General features: G+C 49.6%; 1 protein-coding gene and 1 long non-coding RNA gene across 3 annotated transcripts in view; one reads left to right on the top strand and one right to left on the bottom strand.

Annotated features, from left to right (window-relative positions):
- Window positions 1–45: 45 nt before the first annotated feature.
- Window positions 46–27,405, top strand: LOC144577344 (uncharacterized). The gene is made up of 4 exons (XR_013521021.1): window positions 46–279; window positions 1,076–1,228; window positions 8,891–9,039; window positions 25,506–27,405. It is a non-coding gene; the product is annotated as an uncharacterized LOC144577344 (long non-coding RNA).
- The window catches only part of PLA2G4E (phospholipase A2 group IVE), a 69,294-nt gene continuing 51,034 nt past the window's right edge, over window positions 9,163–27,422 (bottom strand). For both annotated transcript variants that reach the window (XM_078334317.1, XM_054239708.2), the window contains exons 11-20: window positions 25,491–25,626; window positions 23,793–23,929; window positions 21,241–21,463; window positions 18,430–18,544; window positions 17,739–17,876; window positions 16,333–16,440; window positions 15,564–15,767; window positions 14,266–14,432; window positions 12,014–12,197; window positions 9,163–11,553 (exon numbers count right to left, since the gene is read on the bottom strand). In XM_078334317.1, coding sequence (XP_078190443.1) covers window positions 11,333–11,553; window positions 12,014–12,197; window positions 14,266–14,432; window positions 15,564–15,767; window positions 16,333–16,440; window positions 17,739–17,876; window positions 18,430–18,544; window positions 21,241–21,463; window positions 23,793–23,929; window positions 25,491–25,626 — 1,633 coding nt within the window. In that variant the 3' untranslated portion in view covers window positions 9,163–11,332. The remainder of the gene's footprint in view (window positions 11,554–12,013; window positions 12,198–14,265; window positions 14,433–15,563; window positions 15,768–16,332; window positions 16,441–17,738; window positions 17,877–18,429; window positions 18,545–21,240; window positions 21,464–23,792; window positions 23,930–25,490; window positions 25,627–27,422) is intronic.

Genomic DNA, 27,422 nt, shown 5'->3' with positions numbered 1-27,422 from the left:
GCCAATGGAGAGGAGGTTCTTAATGAATTATTGATGACGGGGGTCAGTCTAGAGGACTGGGAGGGGAGAGGGTCTCCCGGGCAGGGTGGTGCTGGCCGGTCATGCCCAGGGCCCCCTTCTGGTCGCCGGGGCCCCACCTCTGGCCAGGTGGCATCGGCTTCCGGGTAAATCTGAGCTGCCCAAAGCGAGCCTCCGGAGAATGCTCAATCGCCTGAAATGTTTACTCATTCAGGCCTCTGGACGTCGATACTGGGGATGAAAAGTTCAGAAAGTGGACAGGCAGGTTCTGTCTTCCCGGGGCGGGTCGTTATGACTCCATTTTACAGGCCAAGAGACCAAGGCTCACCGGCATAGTTGACACAATCTTAAGATGGGGAAGTGGACTGGAATCTATTTGAGTAGCTGTTTCTCCTACTTCTCCACATTGCCCTCACTAAATTCTGGATCAACTAAAGGCCTTTTCCCCTTAGTTTTCTTTATTTGATTTTCTGTAAAGCCGAAAGTTTAGTCGTTACTCTCATTATTAAATTATCCTCATTATTACAATTTTATTTCCACATATTGACATATGAGTTAATGTCACCGCCTAGCTGTTTCTTTTTTTTTTTTTTTTTCTTTTTGAGACGGAGTCTCGCACTGTCGCCCGGGCTGGAGTGCAGTGGCGCGATCTCGGCTCACTGCAACCTCCGCGATTCTTCTGCCTCAGCCTCCCGAGTAGCTGGGACTACAGGCGCCCCAAACGATGCCCGGCTAATTTTTGTATTTTAGTAGAGATGGGGTTTTTCCATGTTGGCCAGGCTGGTCTCGAACTCCTGACCTCAGGTGATCCACCTGCCTCGGCATCCCAAAGTGTTGGGATTACAGCCCGAGCTACTGCGCCCAGCCTAGCTGTTTCTTTTCTAGGTTAAAAGGACATTCACTTATCTAAGATGAGATTGGGGGACATAATCACCTTTGGTGCCCTCAGTTATAGCTTAGGAATATCTCTCAGTTGTTTCAGAGCATTTCTCAAGTGTGATCCATTGGGCCACCTGCATATATGGATTTATGACCTGGGATGCTTGTTAAAATGCAGATTCCTGGTCCTCAGTCCAGACCTAGTGAGTTTTAAAATATTGAGGAGACTAGTGCTGAACAGATGCCCTAGATGACTCTGATGTGCCCTAAATCTGGGGAAACAGTACACATTGCAGTACTCCAACCTGACAGAAATGCAGATTCTGCTTCAGTAGGTATAGGATGGGGCCCATGACTCTACATTTCTAACAGGCTCTTGAGTATTGCCATTGCTACCTATCCATGGACCATACTTTGAGTACCAAGGCTGTGGTGGAAAGAGAATAGGACTTGGCATCAAAAGATCTGGGTTTGAAGCTAGACCATGAAAATGAATGGCTATGTAACTTTAAATGTGATGAGTTACCTCTCTGTCCTAGCTTCCTTAAGAGCAAAATGGAAACTCCTTTGGAGTTGTCGTGCGGGTCACATAGTTGGAGGGAATTATATGTAACTAGGGAAGTGAAAAGAAAGCCAAGGAAAAAAAAAGTTAGACATCTTCCTGGTGTCAGAATAAAACAAAGTTTGAAATGTAAAAATAAAACGAAACCAGTGCACTACTAGAAGAAAGTAGAAGATATTTATACAGTTTTGGGGTGGAAAAGCTTTTTAATTAACACAAAGGACAGAAATTATGAAAGAAAAGGCTGACATATTTGACAACAAAAGTAAAAGCTTCAATGTATTATTTTTAAAAATACATGAAAGCAAACCAATATAGATACAATCTTACCATATGATGCAGAAATCAGCTTCTTGGTATTTACCCAAATGAGTTGAAAACTTGTGTCCACACAAAAACCTGCACATGGATGTTTATAGTGGCTTTATTCATAGGTACCAAAAATTGGAAGGAACTAACATGTTCCTCAGTAAGTGAATGGGTAATGTGCGGTACATCCAAGCAATGGAATATTATTCAGCACTAAAAAGAAATGAGCGGGCTGGGCAAGGTGGCTCATGCCTGTAATCCTAACACTTTGGGAGGCGAAGGTGGGTGGATCACAAAGTCAGGAGTTCAAGACCAGTCTGACCAATATGGTAAAACTCCCATCTGTACTAAAAATACAAAAATTAGCCAGGTGTGGTGGCACCCACCTGTAGTCCCAGCTACAGGAGAATCAACTGAACCTGGGAGGCAGAGGTTGCAGTGAGCCAAGATTGTGCCACTGCACTCCAGCCTGGGCGACAGAGCAAGACTCTGTCTCAAAAAATAAAAAAAAAAAAAAAAAAAGAAAAAAGAAATGAGCTATCAAGCCATAAAAAGACATAGAGGAAACTTAAACACATATTACTTAGTGAAGCCAATCCGAAAAAGTTATATACTGTACGATTTCATCTTTATGACATTCTGGAGAAGGCAAAATTATGGAGGCAGTGAAAAGGTTAGTGGTGTCTAGGTGTTAGGGAGAGGGAAGGAATGAACAGGCAGAGAACAGAGGATTTTTATGGCAGTGGCTCTACTTTGTATGGTACTATAATGATGGATACATGTCATTATATACTTGTCAAAACCCACAGAATGTTCAACACTGAGAGTGAATGTGATAATGACTTGTGAATTTCAGATCAGTTTTAGGTTCACAGCAAAATGGAGCCTAAAGTACAGGGAGTTTCTCCTGCCATCACACCCAGCCTCCCCCACTATCAACATTCTGCACCAACCAGGCATCATTACAGTCAATAAACCTAACCTAAATTGACACATCATTAAATTAACTCAAAATGGAACTAGATATAAAACTAACATAAATGTAGAACTAAATGTAAAACTTAAGATTATAAAACTTCTAGAAGAAAACGTGGGAGAAAATTTTTGTGACCTTGGGTTAGATGACACCAAAAGCACAATCCATAAAAGAAAAAAATGTTGGTAAATTGGACTTCATCAAGATTGAGAACTTCTGACATTTGAAAGTACTGTGAAGAGAATGAAAAGACAAGGCAGAGAATATATTCATGAATCACATATCTAATAAAGGGCTTGTATCAAGAATATTAAAAAAGTCTTAAAACTTAATAGCAAAACCTCTAATTTTAAAAAATGGAAAAAAGATCTAAATGTATTTTACACGAGAAGATGTATGGAGGGTAAATAAACACATGAGAAGATGTTCAACATTGTTGGTTGTTAGGAAAATGCAAATTAAAACCACAGCAAGATACTACTACATACCTATTGGAATGTCTAAAATTAGGAAGACTGATCATGTCAATCATTGATGGGGATGTGGAGCAGCTGGAACTCTCATACATGGTTGGTCAGAATGTAAAATGGTACAACCGCTTTGGAAAAGTGTGGCAGTTTTTTAAAGAGTAGAACATACACTCACCACATGAATCAGCAGGGGAGGAGCAGAAGGAAGGATTGCAAAGGGCACTAGAAAGCTTTTGGGGCTGAAGGGTTTATTCACTATCTTGACTGTGGTGATGGTTTCACCATTGTATACATATGTAAAAACTCATCAAATTATGCACGGTGGATCCTCCATATCTGTGTGTTCTGTATCCATGGATGTGACCAACCACAGAGGGAAGATATTTGGGAAAAAAAATGGATGATTGCATCCGTACTGAACACATACAGACCTTTTTTCCTTTTTGTTATTCCCTAAGCAATATAATATAACAACTATTTTCATATCATCTACATTGTATAGTAAGTAATCTAGATACGATTTAAAGTATATGGGTTCATGATGGATGGTGTTTTAAGATGAAAAAAAGTATATGGAGGATGTGCTTAGGCTGCATGCAAATACAATACCATTTTATATAAGGAACTTGAGCATCCCCAGAGGTCCTGGCCTCAGGGATAAATGCACTTTAAATATATGCAGTTGATGGTATGTTGATTACACCTTGATTAGTTGTAAAATATGGTCATGCTTTTTGACTCAGGAATTGTTATCTTGAGGAAATTTATCCTGAGGATATTTATACTGAGGAAACGATGAATGTAAACTTTTATCTAAGAGGGTGTTTGTCAGCATGGAGCTGTCTATCATCATGGAGGATTAGATAAGCTAATTATGGATTCCTATGTGGTTACTGAAAACTGTATCAAATGAGAAGAATATTAATGATGTGCAAAAATGCTCAAAATATATTTTTAAGTGGAAAAAGGCTAGGTTTCAAAAGTGAATGTACCTGCAGCTGCTATGGGAAACAGTATGGAGGTTCTGCCCAGGTGCAGTGGCTCACGCCTGTAATCCCAGCACTTTGGGAGGCGGAGGCAGGCAGATCCCTTGAGGTAAGGAGTTGGAGACCAGCCTGGCCAACATAGCAAAACCCCATCTCTACCAAAAATACAAAAATTAGCCGGGTGTGGTGGTGGGCACCTGTAATCCCAGCTACTCGGGAGGCTGAGGTGGGAGGATCACCTGAATCTGGGAGGCGGAGGTTGTAGGAAGCCGAGATCGTGCCACTGCACTCCAGCCTGGGTGACAGAGTGAGACTGTCTCAAAAAAACCAAAAACCAAAAAACAAAAACTACCGTATTACTTACCAATCCCCAATTTGGGTATAGATCTAAAAGAATTAAAAGCAGGATCTCAAAGAGTTATTTGCCCACCCAGGTTCACAGCAGCATCATTCATTATAGCCAAGAGGTGGAAGCAAGCCACTGTCCATTAATGGGTGAATGGATAATTCAAATGTAACACACACACACACACACATACAGGAATAGTATTCATCCTTAAAATGGAAGAAAATTCTGGTACATCCTACACCCCGGAACATAGATGAACCTTGAGGACATTATGCTAAGTGAAATAAGCCAGTCACAAACAGCCAAATCTCAGATGAGGCTTCTAAAGTAGTCAAATTCATAGAAACAGGAAGTAGAACGGTGGTTATCAGGGGCTGGAGGGAGGGAGACTGGGGAGTTGTTCAATAGGCATAGAGTTTTAGTTTTGCAAAATGAAAAAGCGATGGAGATCTGTTGCACAGCAATGAGAACATACCTAACACTACCAAATTATAGACTTAAAATTATTAAAATGGTAAATTGTGTGGGTATTTTTTACCATACTTTTAAAAAGTGAATGTATAGGATTTTTGTACTTTTGTTTAAAAATGTTTAAAGTATCCAATAAAAAGATGGGAAGGATACACCCCCAAATAATAATGATGTCTGAGTTTTGGAATGGTAAGTGATCTTAGTTTCCTCTTTATAAGCTGTAGCATTTTTCAAATTTTATGCAATAATTGTGTTCCTGTTATAAAAGCAGAAAAAAATTCAGGAAGGAAAAAAAGTGCTGTCTTTAAAAAAAAAAATTCAGGAAGGAAAAAAAGTGCTGTCTTTAAAAAAAAAAAAAGAGAAAGTCCTCAAAGCATCTGGCCAGACATGGCACTGGCCCCATCCTGCTTTGCTCCCTGCTTGCCTTCTTGCCTTCATGCAGCTGCAGCTTTCTTATTTATTATTTTTGTGGGCACATAATAGATGTGAATATTTATGGGGCAGCGGCAGCTTTCTTTTATATTTTAATTTTTTTTTGAGACAGAGTCTTGCTCTGTTGCCAGGCTGGAGTGCAGTGGTACCATCTTGGTTCACTGCAACCTCTACCTCCTGGGTTCAAGCAATTCTCCTGTCTCAGCCTCCTGAGTAGCTGGAACTACAGGTGCACCACCATGCCCAGCTAACTTTTTTTGTATTTTTAGTAGAGACAGGCTTTCACCATGTTGGCCAGGATGGTCTCAATCTCTCAACCTCGTGATCTTCCCACCTTGGCCTCCCAAAGTGCTGAGATTACAGGTGTGAGCCATCACACTCAGCCTATTTTATTGTTTGTGGGGGCACATAGTAGCTGCGTATATTCATGGGGCAGTGCCAGCTTTCTTGTTCTGGCTCTGTCCTCAGTGAAGCAGAAGAGCGGTAGATTCTCCCTGCCATAGTCATGTTGCATCTGTGTGCAAACCATGCTCCTCTTTTTGCTCTTCTTTCTTCACACTAAACAGTCCCTGTAAATTGTAGCCACCCTTTCATCTGAACCCAGTTGTTTCTCAGGTTACATCCTATCACAGGCAGTTCTATAAGAGAGTACCCTTAGTCTTTCAGAAATCAGTAATAAGACTCAGGACTCCCTTTGTGATATGGGACTTTTTTTTAATCTTGATAATTTGATGGTCACAAGATTTGCTCTAGATCATGTTCAGTGGTTGGCTTTAAATGGTGATCAAGTCCAGCGTTTTACTCTGAAAACTGGACTGCAGAGTGGTCAAAGGCCTGGGAGGCTCATGCTGAGACCAGAGGTGGTGGCATAGCCTGGTGCTCTTGCACGCTGATGGCCTATCTCTGTTGCCACTTGCCCAGGTCACTGCCACCACCCAGAGGAGGGGCTTATAGGACACACAGGTGCAGATGGCTAGGAGGTACTTGCAGGAAGATGGTTAGTTGCCTATAAATTGTCCTTCTTTCACAGCAGACCTTTGAGTTTTAGGTGGGCGCATTGCCACCCATGTAAAAACCAAAAATTTCTAGCCTCCCCACAGTTAAGCGTGGCGATGAGACCAAGTTCTGAATGATGACATGCTAGCTGCAGGATGTGTGGGACTTCCAGGAAGTCCCTTTAAGAAGGAGTTCAATCGTTTTTCTCCTTCTTCCTTCTGGTGACCTGGATTATGGGTGTGACAGCTGGAGCTCCAGGGCTCATCCTGGACCACGAAGCCAAGGACCACACAAGGGTAGATAAAGCAAAGGGCCAGAAGAAGCAGGGTCCCCGATGAGTTGTAGAAGTGCCTTGGACTGCCTTCCTGTGGATGTCTTTTACATGAGTGTGTTTAAGCCACCATTTTTCAGAAATAAAAAACAATTCCTAATTAGAATAGTCAGTCTGTTACCAGAAATGGAGTCTGCCACAACAAAACCTAAACTGTGTGACATTTGCTTAGTGGACAAGGGGGAAGGTCAATATTAACGGTTCAAATTTGGTATTTGGAATTTTAAATATGGCTACACATTTCTTGTCATGTCCTCCATCCAGAGGTGGATTAATTGTCCCCTCCCCTTGACTCTGGACTGGCTTGTGACTACTTCTATCCATAGATTTCCATGGAAGTGGAGCTATGTAACTTCTGAGGCTAAGTAATAATGGGCCATGCTGCTGTCACTGTAACAGACACTCTTGGAATTCTGAGTGCCATTTAAGAAGACTGACCATCCTGAGTCCATCATTCTGGGGTCATCAAGGTGCTCTGATTGACGCTCCTAGCTGGGACTGCCTTTTATCTTTCTCAGACTTCCCAGCCCAGGCACAAGACACATGAGTGAAAGAGTCCTTGGGCATGGGCCCTTCAGCCCAGCTTGTTCCCATTTGAGTCCTCCCCAGCAGTTCAGATAATCTGAGCTGTGGCCCCAAACATGGAGCAGTTATGACCTTTCCAAATGCCTGACACACAGAATCTGTGAGCATAATAAAGGGGTGGTTTTTTAATGCCATTATACATCGAGGGCTTTTGATGCTCAGCAGCAGATAACTGCAGCAGTTAGTTGGTAATTCTTACTATCTGAAGATAAAAGTTTAATTCTCTTTCACGGAGTAGAAGTCCAGAAATGGGCAGTCCAATACTACTTTGGTCACTTGATAGTCAACAAGAACGCAAATTACTTTATCTTCCCTGCTGCCTGGAATGTAGACATAATGGGTGGCGCTCCAGCAGCAGTAATGGACCAGGAGATAATCTTGCGGATGACAGAAGAGAGCAGAAAGAACCTTGGGTCTCTAGAAGCAGAGAAATAACAACTTTTTCTCTTGTTTCAGCCACTGTAATTTTAGATCTTTAGGTATTATGACTAATAGGCACAGAATTGGAATTCAGGAGATTGGCTTGGCTCAAGCTAAAAGGTTAAGAATTTTCAAATTAGAAGCAGTCGTTGAAGTCCTGGGTATAGATGAGGTTGTTTAAGGGGAGTATAGAGTGAGAAGAGAAAAGAACTAAGGAGCCTTGAGGAGTGGCAGCAGTTGAAGGAGAGGCCAGAGGAGGGGCTCCCACCTTTCCAGGGGAAGAAATCTGAGACAGAAGATGTTCTGTGAATCTACCCCTTCCCCTCTGTGGCTAGGTTGGGAAACTTTCCTATGCCTCTTCTGGACACAGCTAACATGCAGCTTTCTCTTCCTATCGCAAGGGCTGTTTTACCTGTGGGTCTCCCACATGGGACCACAAGGAATCTCGGATAAGTTTGGGATCAACTGTTAATTATTCTTATGGTCCCAGTGCCTACAACAGTGACTGGCATATAATGGGCAGGCAATAGTTATTTGTAAGCTGAATTGAACTGCTGTTGGCAAGGAAGTCCTGGGAAGGGAGGGTTTCCAGAAGGAAGGAGCGGTCTGCGGTACAAACACTGAGAACTATCAAGTCAGATAAGGCCTGCACAGGGCTGGGGGGTTTGGCTCAGTGCATGTGGCAGTGAGGAGAACATTGGTGACCTTGGGGAGAAGTGTTTTCCTGGGGAGGCAGCGGGGACAGGGTAACTGGTGTGTGGGAGTGGGTGGGGTGCTGGCTGCCCTTTTGGGAAGAAAGGGTGGAGACAAGGAGGGAGGAGTTTCATTTATTTTGTCAATTTCATCATCTTCACCATAGGCAGAGAATGGGAACTGGGAGGGAGTTCCCACTGCAGGACACCGTGTGCTTGTTCTGTTAGAGCCAATGACACTTTTGTCATTTCCATAGCTAACTCATCATTTAACTTCTCATGTATGCATAACAATCTTTTCATGGTTTTCCCCAAAACCAAAATGTAAGTTTCTGGAAAGTGGAGACTGTTTACAGCTTGCTGTACACAGAGTAGGTGCTTTGTTGGTGTTAATCGCCTCTGCTTCCTCTCAAGCAATGTTTCCTGAAATATATCTGAGCTTGGAACAGCATGGATCTGTCCCAGCTGGTGTACCACTAGTTGATGACATGGCTTCCTGAAAGCATGTCACCTCACCACAAGAAGAGAGCCCTGCAGTAGGAAATAAAGCTGCTTGAGGAGAGGTGGGATGGGATGGAAACAGCCTACTCACTCTCCCGGGAGTGGTGAGGAGGAAGCCTGGAGGGATGAGGGCAGGGTTATGCGTATTTTGCAGCATCAGATAACAAAGCAGATGAGTCAGCAGCATTCGCCTGCGTGGCTATTTTATTTCATTTGCAAATAATATGATGATTTTTATGAACCTCATTTAACAAACTTGGATGAATCCAAGGCATGGCTGCCTTTGCCTTTCAATAAATAAGTCCTGTCTGTTGCTCGGCTCACTCTTTGATACTTGAAGGAGAGTCTGTTGCAGTCAGAAAGAAAAGATGTCAAAGTGGAGGCAGCCAGTTGCTTTGGTGGAGGGAGGGCTGGTGTCCCAGGTTAGCATTACCTGGGTGGGGGCCAGTTTTGCCGGTCCAGAGCTCGGTTTATCAGTGGCTCAAGGGAGCAGTGATTCATCCTTTCCAAGCTTATGGGAGGGAGTGGCATAAAGCCATGCCTCTCAAACTTGAATATGCATAAGAATCACAGGCGGCGTGGGCGATTCCCACGAGGGTGTGGGAGTCTCCTGAAAATGCAGCTTCTAATTTAGTATAGCTGGGCTGAGGCCTGAGATTGGCATGTCTAACCAGTTCCCCACTGCACTTTGAGTAGCAAGGATGTGAATTGGAGGCTGATTTTTCTAAACTTTTGGTACCTGTCACCACTGGTTTCCTCACAACCCAAAGACTGCTTAGGCAGCATGGTGGCCCAGAAACGGGACTCTGTCTTCCAGGGTTGCTGGGTTTCCTGCAGACCTCAGGTCTTCCTGCCTTTTTGCTTTCACCTCTATCAGCCTGGTCCTGTCAATGGCTCCTGTTATGCATTTCCTTGGTTATATTTCCAGCCTGAAAGGAGACCCGTTGACTTTGGGATTCTCTGTGTCCCAGAGTTTTCCCAGAGATTCGTTAGGAAGCAATCTTCAAGGATGGGGCTCTTCCTCTGAGGGCTCACCCAGTATTTTTTGATTAATTCTTCCTAGTTTCAGTCTCTCTGGGTGACTCTCCAAGAGTTGGAATGCACTGGCCACAATGTTGACAAGACAGATAAGAGGAATCACATTTTGAAATAAGTAATCCCATCTGGCAGCCAGAGAGATAGGGCGGGAAGCCGCTGAGCAATGTTCCTGGAGCAGGATCTTCCATGAGCATCCACAGCTGGAGTGGGGCGCTGGATGTGTCGCCTGCCTGCCACCTGACTTCATTTACCTGCAGCCTGCTTGACCTTGCTGAACTCCATCCCAGATCCTCACTTGGTGAACCTGGGCTGTAGTCTTGGACTTTGCCTGACATTTCTTCGGAGCTGGATGCTTGGGCATGACTGCCTGGCCGTGATCACATGGATGACCAGCTGTGGAGCTCTGAGTAGCTGCAGAGAGCCTCTGAACCGACCACCGATTTGGCTTTGTTGTGGCAGAGACTGGCTTATCTCTAGGGCTCCATCTAGATCTTCTAGCTTCACATTTGCCATGAATACCCAGAATCATAAAAATAAAAATCACAAACTATAATTGCCTATAAAAATAAGACTAGGGCTGGGTCAGTGGCTCACGCCTGTAATCCCAGCACTTTGGGAGGCTGAGGCAGGTGGATCATTTGAGGTCAGGAGTTTGAGTCCAGCCTGGCCCACATGTCGAAACCCCATCTCTACTAAAAATACAAAAAATTAGCTGGCGTAGTGGAGGTGCTTGTAATCACAGCTACTTGGGAGGCTGAGGCAGGAGAATTGCTTGAACCAGGGAGGTGGAGGTTGCAGTGAGCCGAGATCGCACCATTGCACTTCAGCCTGGGAAACAGAGTAAGACTCTGTCTAAAAAAAAAATAATGAGACTGGAATTGCCTTAAATTTTAAAGTATTTTTCAGAGTAATGCATAGTGCCTGTCAGGTCCTCCTGTGCATTTCTCTAGGCCTGCCAGACAAGGTGGAGGGCAGAGAGAGGAGGGCTGCCAGCCCTGGGCTCCACCTCTGAGGAGGTTTCTGGGGGCGCAGCCTCTTTCCCATGCTTTCCTCTCCACAGATGTGTGAGAGCCTGTGGCTATGAGACTGCCTTCTCTACAGGGAAGCCAGTGGGTATAAAACCCCAACAGTGCTGCTCTCTCTCTGACTTTCTCAACTTTTCAAAAAATTTTATTTTTCATTAGAAAACCCAGGACAACCTGCTCGCAACCCATTGTCAGAGAGCAGAGCTGGTTTCGTAGTAGCCTGGTTGGCCCTGACGGGTCCTGTGCCTCTGGCAGTAGAAGCTGACATGGGGTGGGGGAGGCTCCCTGGGGCCTAGGAGGGACACCGGCCCTTCAGCCCCTTCTTCTTCTCCACCGCGAGCCGTAGGGCCTGGAGGAGTGTGTCCTTATTATTCAGGATGTTGTACTCAGAGAGTTTCACCAGCTTGTCGAAGGTGGCCTCCGTGTACGTCAGCTCCTTGGTGGCATAGGGAGTTTTGGGACCATAAATATCCACCTGGCCGTGCTCCAGCTCCTGGGGGCTTCGCTCTACACCTGGGGGCAGTAGGAGGACTTGTTATAGATTCTGCCATGTTAGGTTGGAATGACTTGTTTCCATATCTGTCCCCAAGGCCCACCAACCTGCACTCATGGACACACACACACCCACATGAAAACATGTATACATGTACCCTCACACATGCACATGTATGCTCCTCAGGGTGGGGTACAGCTTCCCCATTGGAGGATTGCCCTAGCCCCACGCACAGTACTGGGCACATGGCCAAATGTCTGAAAAATGTAGAATGTTGAAAGAATAGGGGATGACATTCCCAGCCCATGGGGGTGAGGGAATGTGAGGGGCTCTTTTCTTCTTTGTGGAAGCCAAGGTGGGCTCAGGCTGGAGCTGAGCCAGGTGTCCCCATTTAGTGATCTTAGCAGATGCTGCAGGTCTAAAGGCACCTCCTGGGCCAAACGCAGCAGGTGCTGGGAACTGAGCGCAGAGGCAGCTCACCTGGTGCCTTGTATTTTTGGAAAGTGTCATTGACGAGTGGGAAGAAAGTCACGATGGGGGCATCGGGCTCCTGGGGGTTCTCCAGCAGGTAGCATTCCTTGAGGTCTTCATTATCATCTGGCAGTTCGAATTCAGGGAAGGGGATGTTCTGCACGCTGCAGTACTCACACGTTTGTTTCAGGGGCTGGAATGGCAAGTGGGTGTGTTTGAGCATTAGGAGGAGTGGGAGCGTATAAGAAACACAGAGTTCTTAGCCCCAGCTTCCTGATCTCCCCAGCTAACGACTCAGCTCCCCAGCTGCTTTGCTGGTTTGTTATATTTTGAGACTAAAGCCAGGTCAAGGCAAAAGGCCTTAGGTTGATGCACTACCAGCTGCCAGCTCCTTCCCCGAGTATTGGACAGAAGCCCTTTTGATGGTGTTCCCACCGAAACACAGAGCTGGGTGGATGTGGTGGGTGGCCCGGAAGGGCGACTGGAGCCAGGCCGTGCACAGCCAGAGCTGGCCAGGACCCTGTGGGATGTACATGGGCTTTGGAGCTGATGGTAGTACAGGGCTAGAAAGGACTCTGCAAGGGCGTCTCTAAAACATGATGGCGCAGGAACAGTCCTGGCCTTAGAGTGTCAGAACCCCTCAGTTCTGCCCCTTGTTCCTCTGCTCACTAGCTGTGTGATCTTAAGCAAATCTCCCTGTGTCTTAGTGTTCCCATCCACAACACGAGAAAGATAACAGTTGTGCCGTCTCCCTCCAAGAGCTGGTGTAAGGGTCAAATGAGATGGCAAGTATGAAAGTGCATTGTTGGCCGGGCGCGGTGGCTCACGCCTGTAATCCCAGCACTTTGGGAGGCCGAGGCGGGTGGATCACGAGGTCGAGAGATGTAGACCATCCTGGTCAACATGGTGAAACCCCATCTCTACTAAAAAATACAAAAAAAATTAGCTGGGCACAGTGGTGCGTGCCTGTATTCCCAGCTACTCAGGAGACTGAGGCAGGAGAATTTCCTGAACCCAGGAGGCGGAGGTTGTGGTGAGCCGAGATTGCGCCATTGCACTCCAGCCTGGGTAACAAGAGCGAAACTCCGTCTCAAGAAAAAAAAAAAAAAAAAAAAAAAAGAAAGTGCATTGTTACCCATTTATAAACTTAGATTGCTATCACTGTTGCCGCTTGGTCTGCCTACACTTCCCTTCCCCTGGCTTCAGGGTAGGACTGTACACAAACAGAACTTTCCAAAGTAAATAAAAAACAAATAAAAACCTCTACCATCCTGGCCAACATGGTGAAACCCCATCTCTACTAAAAAATACAAAAGTTAGCTGGGCGTGGTGGCGCATGCCTGTAGTCCCAGCTACTCGGGAGGCTGAGACAGGAGAATTGCTTGAACCCAGGAGGCGGAGGTTCCAGTGGGCTGAGATCACATCATCACCCTCCAGCCTGGCACCTGGCAACAGAGCAAGACTCTGTCTCAAAAAAAGAAAACACCTCTGGTCCCGGCCAGTCATGGTGTCTCACTCCTGTAATCCCAGCAGTTTGGGAGGCCGAGGCAGGTGGATCATATGAGGTCAGGAGACTGAGTCCAGCCAGGCCAAGATGGGGAAACCTCATAAAAAAACAAAAATTAGCTGGGTGTGGTGGCACATGCCTGTAGTCCCAGCTACTTGGGAGGCTGAGGCAGGAGAATTACTTGAATTCAGGAGGTGGAGGTTACAGTGAGCCGAGATCACGCCACTGCGCTCCAGCCTGGGTGACAGAATGAGACTCCATCGCAAAAACAAAACAAAACAACAAAACAAAACAAAACACAACACAACACAACACAACACAACACAACACCCTGGTCCTGATTCTTGAGTGTAATTCATGGAGGGTTATATACCCTGGGGGAAGGGAAGGTGGGATCATTTTGAAAATAGGTTATTACAAGCTCTTGAATGGAATGGGCTCTGTTAAGGTTATTTTTAAAAACTTGTTTTTTGTAGCTGAAGAATCGCCAAATACGGCAAATGCTCCAAGTCAAGAGTAAAATTTGAACTGGCTAAGTCAACCCCGGCCCCATGGTGCGTGAGAGCCAGCTGGCTGCCCGCGAGGTCTGGGTGTCTGACTTCCCATCATGACTGCTGCTTGGCTTTCTCTGATGCCGTCTTGGGGTTGCTGAGAGTGTGCCTCTTTCCAGTTCACAGCGAGGGAATCCACTGACTGCAGGGCCTGTCTCAGGAGAGGCTGCAGCCCATGCTCAGGATGGAGGCTGTGCACTTGCCTTTGTCTGGGATCCGGCACAGTAGTTGAGGTGGATGATGAGGTCGACTTTTCGCTCTGGCCTAAGGAGGGGCGGGTAGCTGGAGTTGACAAAGAACGCTGTGTCCAGCAGGCACAGGTGGTTCGCAGACTCGGTCAGCTGGTTCGGGAAACCATCCAGCACCGTGTCTGAAAGCCAAGCATTCCGGTTACTGACACACCCGGTGCCCTGACTGACCTCAGCCAATGGACAGAGGCACCTGTGGGGACAGAGTGCCCTGACTAGCATCCTTTGCCTCAGCCTGACCAGGATGCCCACTCAGCTCCAGTGCCCCTCTGGGTGGACTGAGGAAGAGCAGCATTATCTCGGGCTTTTAGCTGGTCTTCTATGGGATATTCATACTTGAGGGTAATGAGGGGCTTAAGACCGCCTGTAAACAGGGTAAACCCTGGGCCCTGAGCCAGTGTCCCATTGGCCCCAGTTGGTGAGGATGAGGCTTAGCAGACCAGGCTCAAGCAGCCGTTTGCAGACCATGGCCAATTAAAATACCAAAGAAGGTGAAAGTCAATTCCTTAGAGTTCCAGCAGCAGAGGCGGCAGCACTGAGTCGGTGCTGCAGGACCACAGTTTCAGGCCCGGCTCTGCTGCTTACCACTTGGAGGTTCCTGAGCTGGGCCATCCAGGCCTAGTTCCAAGAGGGCACCACACACATTATTATTATTATTTTTTTTTGAGACAGGATCTTGCTCTATTGCCCAGGCTGGAGTGCAGTGGCATGATCGTGGCTCATTGCAGTCTTGACCTCCTGGGTTCCAATGATTTTCCATCTCAGCCCTCCAGGTAGTTGGGACTACAGGTGCTCATCACCATGCCCAGCTAATGAAAACAATTTTTTTTAGAGATGGGGCCTCACCATATTGCCCAGGCTGGTCTCAAACTCCTGGACTCAAGAGATTCTCCAGCCCCAGCCTCTCAAAGTGCTGGGATTACAGGTATGAGCCACTGTGCCCAGCACCAGTCACATTAAAGGGCACCCCAGAACACGACTGCAGAAAGTAAAACCCCCTGTTCCCGCATTTGTAGCACGGGGACACCTTCTACCTGCAGTGAGTAAAGTCTCCACACCACTCCCTCCTGCCAGACCCATACAGTGTTCAAGACCACACCATGAAATGTGGAACACACCATGGGGAGAGGGCCACCTGGCCCAGTGAACACGGCTAGAGAAGTTTCCTTATTCTTTCTCCATGGCAGCCTTGACGGCCACATCTTTCTCCTCCATATGGAGGCAGGCCTCGAGGAGCAGCCAGGTGGGGTTACCTTTCCACATGGAGAACTGGCCATTCTGGAGGTAGTTGGTGTGCAGCTGCAGCCCGGACAGGAAGTTGTGAAACTCGGACCCAAAGGACCGGTAGGTGAGGATTTCTCGGAAAGTATTGGAGAGCCATGACCCCGGGATTACTACGGTGGTCTCCAGGATGTTAGCATCACATTTGGGGATTTCAGGCAGGATCGGCTCGTCTTCTGCAGGGGAGGGAGGGAGGAGGGGCAGGTCATGAGAGCTGGGGTCCCTAGATTGCCCACACAAAGCCCCACAAGGTTGCCTGGCATCCAGGGGTGAGCACTGTAAAAGCAGCTCATACCTTCCTTGTGGGGCTCTCAAGGCCCTGGCACTGGGTTACGAGGACCCAGGTGAGAGACATGGGGTAAGGGGGAGGGAGTAGACAGGGAGAGGGATGGAGACAGGTAACAGTGATCCCGGAGAGGACAGGGAAAGGGATGGAGACAGGTAACAGTGATCCCGGAGAGGACAGGGAGTTTCAAAGAGTGCCCTGTAACTGCCATAGATCTACCCTCCTCACCTCTCCTGGGTGCTGGGAGCCTTGTTGCCGGGCCTTGGCACAGGCATCACTCACCTACAGTCAACTCCCCTCCAGGCAGGGAAGACACTGTAGCCCCAGCTGCCTTCCCATGTCTTGGGCCGTAGGGGATGATGTGAAAACATGTGGCAGGTGGCTTGGTCCTTGGTTTGTGATCCACACCCTGCTCCCCATCACCCAACTATGAGGGAAAGCCGGGGTTCACCCACCGATGTCACGCACTTTCTCCCTTGTCCATCTGTGGAAAAACTCCTCTGAGGTGTGTGACAGGTTCCAGGCATCCAGCAGGTTCAGGGAGAAGATGCTGCTCCACAAGCCTGGGGAGCCAGGGCCAGTGTGAGCAGCTCCGCCAGGCAGCCCCCAGGCCCCGCAGACACTGACGTTTGATTTCTCCGCCGGCCTCCCCAAGCCAGGCTGCTCCGCAGGTGGGACAGACTTCCACCTCCCTCTCCCCTCCCCATGCTGCTCAACACAGTGACTGAGGGTCTCAGCCCTTAGCTCTTCTCTTCCCTCCCCTCGGTGCTGGGAGACATTGTTATAAAGGTATTTAAGGCACAGCCCCAGCAGGGATTTAATGCTGGCAAGTACGGGCTTTGAGTTCAAGTCCAGCTGCCGTCAGTGAATACACGTAAAGCATCTAGGGCAGCACCTGGCACATGGTGAACACTCAGTAAATGTAAATGCTATTTGTTATTATGATTTTTCAATGTAGGACATTAGACATTGACCCCTTTGGATCCTCTACAAGGTAGGTTTTACTCTTAAGCCTGATTAACTAATGTAAAAACCTAGGCTCTGAGAGGTGCAGCAATTTGGTCACCTTTACACAGCTAGTGAGTGAGAGGCCAGAGCACAAGCCCGAGTGCTTTGACCACAGTTTTCTAAACCACATGCCCAGCGGCATAGGTGTTCAGGGGAAGGAGAGGCCGCCGTGGGCTGGGGGCTTCTGGGCAGCTTCACAGAAGAGATGGGACTGAGGTGGATCTCTGGGATGCGTTACTTTGGGAGAGACGGAAGGGAGGACACAGACAACTAATTTAAATAAGGGCATGTCAAGGCTGTGAATGTGGGTCTGTTTCTGAAGCAGCCCTTTGATGGCCGCAGTGAAGACTCTGAAGGGAAACTCAAGTGGGCCCTGCACCCAGTGGGCCTGGCTCCTGAAGGACCGAGGTGCTTAGGGTGGGAGGCTGGGCCAGGCTTCCCTGGTGACCCTGCCCCTTACCCTGTGGTCTCCCTGGCCCCTAGGTCCTAGGGCTGGGTTGGCCCCTGGAAGCAGGCACCTGCTGCCTGAAGCCAGAGGGGGAGTGGGTGGGAGCTAAAGACGTTTCTGCCTGAGTCTGCTATTTCCTGTGTGGTGCTGAACAGACCGCAGGGAGACTGCTGGAGACCAGCCCCTGCCGGTCCCCAGTGACCTGGGGGCCCCTGTCATGTCCTGGTCTGAAAGGGCAGCAGGGAGGTCAGGCCAGTCCTGGAGCTGGGGCTGGCTCAGAAGCCTCTCCTAGGATGAGGCGATGCTGGCAAGTGTCCCGAGTGTCACATGCTCAGGGGCCAACCCAGGGCAGCCCAGCTCTGGGGCAGCAGCCCCCTGTCATTCCGCCAGTTCCAAGGCAGTCACCTAGCATGTAGCAGATTCGAGACTCTGGGATCCTCTTCATCAGCCGCCCCATGAAGAACTCGGAGCCAAAGAGCTCAGAGGGGATGAAGGCCCCATACTTCTGCAGGCCCACCTCATAGGGGGAGAACTCGAACCACTCTGCACATGAAACAGCAGAACAGGGGGTCAGTCTCAGGCCAGGAGCTGTCCATACAGCAAGCCCAGCCCCCTCCTGCCTGCAGGCACTGGTTCCTGGGCCTTGAGGAGCCAGGGACTGAGAGGCCACAGTTCCCCCAAAGGACACATGGGGGCACCCTTGGCCAGCTTACGCTGGCATGGCGAGGCTCAACTTTGCCATGGGGACGGGACTGTTCATTTGCATCTCAGAGACCGTTGAACGGGACAAAGAGTGACCCCCGAAGCAGGTCTCTTGAATCTCTCCCTTTGGGCAGCTTAGAAATATCCTCCTTTCATGACCTTTCTCTTCCCCAGTCCCATCAAACACATGCCCAGGGAAGCTGCAAATGGCACCTGCCAGCCTCACCCACGCAGCAGGGCAGGCTGAGATAGCAAAAGTGATTTCTCAGGCCATGGGTACAGTCTGAATGTAGGTTGGCAAAGATGGGTGGGATTGGGGAACCTGGAGGTGCTGGGCGCCTCTGCCCACCAAGAAGGGACCCCCTACTTACAAATCACCAGCCACTGGTGTTACCTCTGAAGTCCTGGTTGCTTACATCATCCTTGACATTGATGGTGAGGTAGATGGGCAGGGGGTTCTGGCCGCAGCTCAAAGCAGCACGCTGATCTGACAGTTTGCATTCATTTCTCTGTGGGGAAATGGAATGGTTAAAGATAAGCAACAGCCCAGGGGCTGGGGAGGCAGCGCAGAATGAGGGGACAATCTGGACCCCTGCGGCTGGCTCCTGGCTCCTGAGCTCACCAGGCTGCTGTATAGGCCCCAGGGGGACACCAGCCAAAGCACTCTGAAAATGCACCACCTCCTCGGGCTGTACACCACCAGGCAGAGGCTGGGACCCGGGACTGGATCTGCAGTTTAGGACAGTCCCTCAGGATCTTGGTCTCAGGGGCCAGCAGACAAAAAGAAAGAGGTGGGAGAGGCTGGCACTGCCCCTGTTCTGCCCCATCGTCTTCCCTCTGCTAGAACTGGAGCAGCTCCATCTTTAGCAGCTCCGGTTTTTTTTTTTTTTTAAATCAATTTGGCATGTTGAGCTCCCTCAATTGAGGGGTAAAAAGTTGAGGGGAAAAAAAGTTTCCCTTCCTCCCTCCCTCCCTCCTCCACCCCTCCTCCCTCTTCCTTTCCCCTCTCTTCTTCTCCACCCTCCCCTCCCCTCCTCTCCCCTTCCTCCCTTCCTTCCTTTTTTTAACAAAAGACTTAAGACTTGAGCACTAGATGGTGGCTGAGGTCCCTCTAATTCCCAGAGTGGGGAGCCTTGCAGATCAGCCTGGCCACAGGCAACCTCCCAAAGTGAATCAGCCACTGCAGATAAGGCAGAATCAAGGTCTTAGAGGGCCAGGCTCTGACCCCAGCCCAACCAGCTGACTTTTGTCCCCCAAGTGTACAAAGGCTACAGAACCCATGTGGGATGCAAACACATGCATATACCCAATGACATGTGGGTATCCTTTGAAAGCAAACAGGGTCATAACCGGGCCCACAGATCTGGGCATCACAGAGCCGACAGTCCTGGAAGTAAAGTTGCAGGCTCAGGGAAGAGCCAGTCAGCACTCACTGTGGAGGGGAACCAAGGGCAAGGGGCTCCTGTTGTGGGCAAAGCATAAGAGCAGAGGCCTCCCAACATCAACCCTGCCCTTGCTTTCCTGGGAACCCAGCTCCTTCCCACCAAACCCCCAGAATACCGAGACTCCTGATATCGGAAGACTCAGTGCTCCTCCTCATCATATGCGGCACTCACAATTGTTACAACATTGTTGAAAATGTTAACTGGCACTTACTGATGCAATCCCCACTTAAGGAATAGTAAAGAGCAGGGCCTGGATTTCAACCCTGTCCTGCCTGAATCCCAAAGCTGACACCCTTGGCCTCTGCCTGCTCTGCTTCATTAGGAGGGAGGACAGGCTAGGTGGCGGACTGCCACAGGGGCAGGGTGGGTGGGATCCATCAGGAGTGGTGGACAGGCTAGGTGGTGGGCTGCCACAGGGGCAGTGTGGGTGGGATCCATCAGGAGTGGTGGACAGGCTAGGTGGCGGGCTGCCGCAGGGGCAGGGTGGGTGGGATCCATCAGGAGTGGTGGACAGGCTAGGTGGTGGGCTGCCGCAGGGGCAGGGTGGGTGGGATCCATCAGGAGTGGTGAGTGCCTGGGGTTGGAAGCCACGTCCGATTCCCTTCTGAATCCCCATTTGCCAGCGCAGTTCCTGGCATGCAGGAGGTACTTGGTTAATTTAATTTAAGGAATGAGGGGAGATTGAAGACGAGGATCCGGTCGTTCTCAGGTGCTCAAACTGTCTGGCTTTCTGGAAGAGGGGACCTACTATTATAACAAATAATTTGCTACAATAATGTTCTCTCAAGTCCTGATTGAATTCAGAACTCCCCAGACACCTTTGGAGTGCAGCAGAGAACCACGGGCCTGGCAGAGGTTAGGTGGGAAGCTCTGCTCTGGGGCCAAGCAACAGCCAAAGTTGGTTCATCTCAGCTTGTGCAGCCTGAAGGGCATGGATGTCAGCTGAGCCCGCCCCGATGTCCAGAATCACAACACCCCTCGGGGATCTCTCTGCTCTGCCATGTGTCCAGGAAGAGGACCAGCCTGCTTTGGGTCACAGCTCTCACAGCAGCAGCCACCCCACACAGGCCGCTCCTCTTCTTGGGCACATAGTAGTCAGATCACTGGATCTCAGAATAGGAAGGAACCTCATTGGGCCCATTGGTGGTTGTGAGAACAAGTCCAACAGACCTCCAACTACAGAGTGTTATTGACTAAGGATCCCAGCTGCTTTGTTCTGAGATCCACAGCTGAGTCTGTGCTGAGGATGCACTTCCTGTGACTGAGTGTGGCAGGGTTACTGAGGCTGGTCTGGTCTGGGGGATGCAGGACTCCCATGACAGCCAGCTGCAGCTGGAGAACCCTGCAAGGGCCTTGCAGAACACACTGCGGTCTAGAATGCTTCCACCTGACCTTTCTTCCTCTCCCCACTCCTAGGGTCAGCTTTGTTTCACAGTGTCGTGCTCTCCAGTCTTTCCTAGCTCCTCCCCCTGTTTCCCTCACAGGTGTCTTGGCATGGCTCTCAGAAGACATGCTACCTCTTGGCAGGGTTGCCTCCAACATGAGGGTCTCAGCAGTCCTCTAAAGGGTACACGGGAGACAATCCCACCACCTCCCTCTGTCGTACATTCTGACACCTTATGGGTCTTCCAGCCCAAGGATACATCCACAGGTCTAACCTAACTCCCTGTGTGCAATGGAAGTCCTGACTCCCCTGAGGAAGAAAGAGAGCCAGACATCAGCCAGGGCAGGGTGTGGCCCGGGAGAAGCTGAGCACCTACCTCGTACCCCAGGCAGGCCTCTATCAACAGGCCCCAGAAGTCGGTGAAGGTGACCCTGTAGCCTTCCTGGCTGCGCTGCCGTAGCTCCTCCTGGAATTTGCAGAGCTGGTCTGGAAACAGGTAGGGTAGCTTGTCCTTTACCACGTGTCTCCGGGCCTCGAAGATAGCAGGCTCCAGGTTTTTGGAGGACCAGTCAGGATCACGGTACAAGGTAGCCATGGTCCTGGAGAGGGACAGGCACGGCTGATAGGGCTGCCCCGGCCCATGTCTCATCAGTGCTGGACCTGGGCAGGAGGGAAGGCAGGCAGGCTACTGGGAGCCCTAACCTGCCAGGAGGGGAAGTTGGAGGAGGAGGGGTGAGGCAGAGGCCTGGCAGGTGGTGAGAAGCAGGGAAGGTGAACACTATTACTCATAATCAAAAGTGCTACCAGTTCTCCAATGCCCACTGTGTGCCAGGAGCAACAGCGATTAAGATAAAGCTTCTGGATCCAGATCTTTCTGGATCAAACAAGGGTCTGACCCTCACTAGCTGTGTGACCTTGGGCAAGCTACTTAATCACTGTTCCCTTCAGTTCTCCTGTCTGTGGAATGGGGAGAATTACAATAACTGTACCTACTTCATAGAGTTCTGGTGACGATTACACACACTAACGTGATGTCGAGTGGTTAGAACAGTGGGTGGCACAAAATAAACGCTGGAGCCGACATTTAAACCCAAGCTTGGCTGATTTCAGGTCCTGGGTACTTTCTACTCTGCCACGTGAATTCCCATAATTCTGATGTTGGCTGAAGATTTATTTCCCTTTCTCTTTTTAACTTACAGGTTGGCTGTTGGGGGAGCAAAACAAAGAGGTGATCCTGCTAGCTCTGGGTCTGGCCTCCGTCTGCCTCTCCTTGGCCTGGATCCAGCTTTTCTATGTCAGGACAGGAAAGGGTCTGTTTCATTCTGCGCCCAAGAACTACCACCCTGGCAGGGGAGCTACTCTGTGGCTGTGCATTTATAGAAACAGGGGCCTCTTCCCTCACAGAACTTGTTTTTGGGAAGGTGGGAGGTAGTCAGCAGATTTTTCAAGCATGCTGCTCTCCATAAGCTTCACCCATTAATTTTATACTCTAAAAGAGCTTCCAGAAACCATTGCAAATGAGTTTTTAAAAGAATACGGCTTGTGCTTGCTCCAGGCCAGGGGACTGCACCCATCTCATGCCAGCTTGGCCTGAGTTCCTCCTGTTTCCTGTCTACCCCACACTAGTCCAGGAGGATGCAGGGGCCCCTCAACCTGCCGTAAGCAAGTTACTTTCTTAACCTACTACCCCGGGGCAGCCATGTGGCGTGGAGGTTGAGGACGTGCACCCGGGAATGGGTTCAGATTCCACTCCACTGCTTTATTAGCTGAGTGTCCCTGGCAAATTGCTTTGTTTCTCCGGCTGAAAAATGACAGTGCCTCCCTCATAGTTTTTTGTGAGGAAGAAACAAGGTGAACTGTAAGAAGCTGGTAAGAGGCAAACAGCCTCTTCTGTCCCATCTGGGCTGATGCCTCTGCCCTCGGGGGAGGCATGTGGCACAGGAGCCCTTGGATTCCCCAGGCCCATTCGCATCCACTTTCTCACATGGGGGCTACCCAGGGCTCCTCCAGTATACAAGGCACAGCAAGGGACCTCGGGGTTCACAGGCCCACCAGTCACAGACAGTCATGGCCCTGCTTGATATGCCTAACAGGCCACCTTGACCCAGGGCCACAGGAGGACTCTGATGGGCCCCACAAAAAATATTTATTTATTATTTATTTTTGTTATTTTAGAGATAGGACCTCCCTATGTGGCCCAGCCTGGTCTCGAACTCCTGGCCTCAAGCTATCCTTCTGGGATTACAGGCATGAGCCACCATACCTGGCCACATAAAAAAGATTAAAATTTATATTTAATGACTGTGTTGTACGAAGACAAATATAATCACATTATTTATTAAAACATCTTCTTCAACCTTTAAGTTGGTTAATGAAATGAATCTGATTTTAAAAGAAATTAACTTATTTTTGTGGTCCCCTAAAAGTACAGTGGGCCGCAGACACTGTGCTTTCTGTGGGTAAGCTGACCTCACCCTGGCCTCCCATGGGGAAGCCCAGTGCTCAGCATCCGGCCGTGCCCACCAGCAGAGGGTGACCAGGAAGGAGCTCAGCCGCAGGGCCCTGCCCATTGCATGTCCCCAGCAGCATGGGGTCATGTTCCGGAGTCCATACCACAGCCCCAGGGAAACAGTAACACCAGGAAAGGCCAGTGCATAAGGTGTCTCTGGCATACTTAGTGGGAGAGCCTCTTGCAGCCACCGCATGAGGTCAGAGCTATGGTTATCCCCCCTGTGCAGACACAGAAACTGAGCCTTCTAGGAGTCAAGCTGGATGCCCAAGGCCACACTGCTGCACGTGGGGCACTCCCTAGGCTTCAGGAGTCACTTTATCTTGGGGTGGGAGGTGGGAGGAGCTTCACCTGAGACCCGAGGCCAGCCTGCTGTGGCTTGCTCTGGGCTCCACAGACAGTGGCTCGAGTGTCCTTACCAGGTTGCCCCCGACAGGCCAGTGATGTAGCTGGCACAGTCCAGGAGGTTCAGCTTCTGCAGCCCCAGCAGGTGGCCATACATGGAGGTCATGGATCTTGTTCCACCCCCAGTGGCCATGATGGCTATCAGTGGCACCTGGGAGACACAGAGGCAGGTGTTTGGGGAAGGCTCCAGAGCCAAGACTTGGGAGAATACTTAGAATGACAGCAGCTTCAAAAGAACAATGGAGGAAGCAGACCTGGCTATGGAGGGCAGGGGTGTGGCATTGAGTTACCTGATGCCTGTCTTTCCACAGAGCAGTGGGTCTAGAAATAGACCTCAGCTCCGGTGTCAGCGAAGGACTCTGCAGCCTAACACAGGCTTGGTAAACCACAGAAAGCTGTGTCTAGCAGAGTTCTTAGCACTGTTACTCCAGCTTTCAGTTAACAGACAATAAAACTGGGGTTCAAGCGGGGTGGGCAGCTTGTTCAAGAATCCTACTAGTGTGCGATCCCTCAATGGGACAAACCAACATCTTCTGTAGCTGGATCTGGTGTGAGGCACCAGACTGGCACATGGCACCTGCTCAGCAGGTACTGTGCTGGTAATGTCAAGAGTCAATGGACTGGTGAAGTGGGAGGAGCAGGGTTGCCAGCTCTGGGATGATGGAGGTTTAAGAGGCCCCTGGAATGTTTCTCTAAAGATAGGACCAAGCGCAGTGGCTCACATTTGTAATCCCAGCATTTATAGAGGCTGAGGTGGGTAGATTGCTTAAGCCCAGGAGTTCAAGACCAGCCTGGGCAAAATGGGGAAACCCCATCTCTACAAAAAAAAAAAAAAAAAGGAAAAATTTGCCAGGCATGGTGGCTCATTCCTGGAGTCCCAGCTACTTGGGAGGCTAAGGTAGGAGGATTGCTTGAGCCAGGGAGGTGGAGGCTGCTGTGAGCTGAGATGGTGCCACTGCACTCCAGCCTGGGCAACAAAGCAAGAAGCTGTCCCCACCCCCCCAAAAAAGGGGAGGGAGGAAAGGGCTCTTTGTCAAGACTTACTCTATGTGTTTCATTTGAGTGGGGGCTGTAAGAGCCTTTCATTGGCTAAAGCCCTATCACAAGTCATCCTCGGGCATGCACCAGGCCTCTATCCTCACCTAGGGTCAGCCTCAGAAGGCAGGCACTTGGAGGGCTTGCCTGCTGCCCAGGGGAGTGTGGGCCTTGGTCCATGCAAGGGAGGCAACGGAGGACTCTGGCAGAGGCACCATTGTCTACTCCTGTGGGAAGAAGGGACAGGCCCTAGGGGTGCAAGCTGCTTCTCTCCAGCTTCCTAGCACTGTTATTGCTGGGAGTGTGTCTACCTGTGTGGATCTGAGAGGAGAGATAACTGGGGAAAGAAGGACCTAAGGCCTTTTGAGTGGAGGTGCAGGAGGTGGTACAGCTTAAAATGTTTTCTTGGTGGGGATGAAGAGGGCATTTTGTCCCTGGGTAAGGCCACTTTAGCCACCGCAGGAGTTCTCAGTGCTTGGGAGGAGCTGCTGGGGCTCCCCCCTTCCTTTGTGAATAGAAAACAGAGTCACTTCCAGCACAGCTGTCACCTGCCTGAACCTCAGCAGTGAGAGCATCCATGGAAGTGGCGCCTGGGGCAGGGCAGGGCCTGGGTTGGCTGGCAGGGTGTGGTGCTGGAAGGACCAGCTGGGCCCAGGCTGGCCACCCCGATTACCCACCTCATCCTCCTGCAGGTCCTCCTCCAGCTGCAGCACCTGCTTCAGGGCCTTGGCCACCACCACCTTCCGCTTCCGCAGAAACTCCAGCTCTTCTGAGCACAGGCTGAAGCCCAGCCGCACATCTAGTGTCTCAGGGCTGGAGGGAGAGAGGACCCTGTAGTGGGCTTCCAGCCTGTACCTCCCCAGAACAGACATGGCTTTGGAGTCCATTGGACCTAGGCCCAAAGCCTAGCTCTGCCATGGGCCACTTCTGTGAGCTGGGGGCTCCACTTTCTCATCTGTAAAGTGGGGTGAATCATGCTGAACTTGCAGCACTGTCTTCAGCACTTAAAGAGATAACAAGTGCAAAGCCCCCAAAGCCTTGGCAGGCACAGTGCGAGCTAATACTCAACAAAAGATAACTGCAGCACTGCGTTAGGGACGCTTTGAGTCCTCTGTCTCCTCGGCCAGATCTGGAAAGTCCAGCAAGCCTTCCCCAGGGGGGCTTCCTCTAGCCCAGGGCCAGGCATGGTGACAAGAGGCCCTGAGATCATTTTGCCAGATCCCTCTGAACAAGCTCCCAGAGTATGGACTCTTCTGTGCTAGATTAACAAACTCCCTCTTCCTATGGAGCTCACATTCTTCAATGAGCTCTTCCTGCTCCTAGAATAACGATTATCCGATGTGTGTGTGCAGCTGACAAAACCATCCTATCCCTGATCTCACTGTGTCAGCTCACAGGTCTGCAGGCAGGTGGGGCAGAGGCCTGTGACATGCCCAATGCTTGCCCTCTTTTTTTTCTAAATCACATCCCTGTCCCAAGGCTCCTGGCCTGGCATCCAAGACCCTGCTTAACCTTCCTAAGCTCACCACAAGCTACCCTTGGAGCTTCTGGGTCAGGTCTCAGAGCCCCCAGAAGCAGTCCCATTTCCAGGCCTTGGCACAGGCCCCTGCCTTCACCAGAAGTGTTCTCCCTTTGCCCACCTCCAGCCTGTGCATCCTCCGAGGCCCAGCTCCCCAGTGGCTGCAGATAGATAGACCTTGACCATTTCCGACTGAGCCTGGGCTCACTAAGAAAGCCACATCTTGAAGGCAGGGCCTGGGAGATTTCCATCATGTCTCCTCTTTGTCTAGCACCCGGCTGCAGACACGGCTGCTAGAAAATAATTCTTTCTTTGGCCTCAACAGGGAATGACTAATAGTACAACAATAATAATAATAACATTAGTTGACGTTTGCTGAGTGCTCCACTTGCCAGGTGGATCACTGAGTACTTCGCATGTGCTACCTCGCTGGATCCTCAGAGCAACCCAGTGATGCACAGGATCCTTGTTATGCTCCCAATGTACAGATGAGGAAAACGGAGACCCAGTCAGGGCAAAGGACTTGTCTAAGGGCAAATAGCTCATCAAAGTGTAAACAGAAATCAGGGCCACTTGATTTCTGACAATCAAGATTTCTGAAAACAATGTTGTTTTCAGCAGATGGTGCTGAGACAACTGGATATTCACATGCCAAAGAATGCCTCTTTCACACTGTGTAGATAAATTAACTAAAAATTGATCACAGACCTAAATGTGAGAGCTAAAACTATACAAGTCTTAGAAAAAAACATGGAAATACATTTTCAGGACCTTGGTGGTGGGTGGTGACTCATGCCTGTAACCCTAGCACTTTGGGATTTGGGAGGCCCAGGTGGGTGGATCACTTGAGGTCAGGAGTTTGAGACCAGCCTGGCCAATATGGTGAAACCCCATCTCTACTGAAAATACAAATATTAGCCAGGCGTGGTGGCCTGTAATCTCAGCTACTAGGAAGGCTGAGGCAGGAGAATCACTTAACCTGGGAGGCAGAGGTAGCAGTGAGTCAACACTGTGCCATTGCACTCCAACCTGGGCGACAGCGAGACTCCGTCTCAAAATAAAATAAAATAAAAACTTCAGAACCTTGGAT

Source organism: Callithrix jacchus, chromosome 8 (assembly GCF_049354715.1).
Source record: "Callithrix jacchus isolate 240 chromosome 8, calJac240_pri, whole genome shotgun sequence".
In the NCBI taxonomy this organism is placed as follows: Eukaryota; Metazoa; Chordata; class Mammalia; order Primates; family Cebidae; genus Callithrix; species Callithrix jacchus.
The sequence above is the reverse complement of the archived record's forward strand: the minus strand, read 5'-3'. Positions and strand labels throughout refer to the sequence as shown.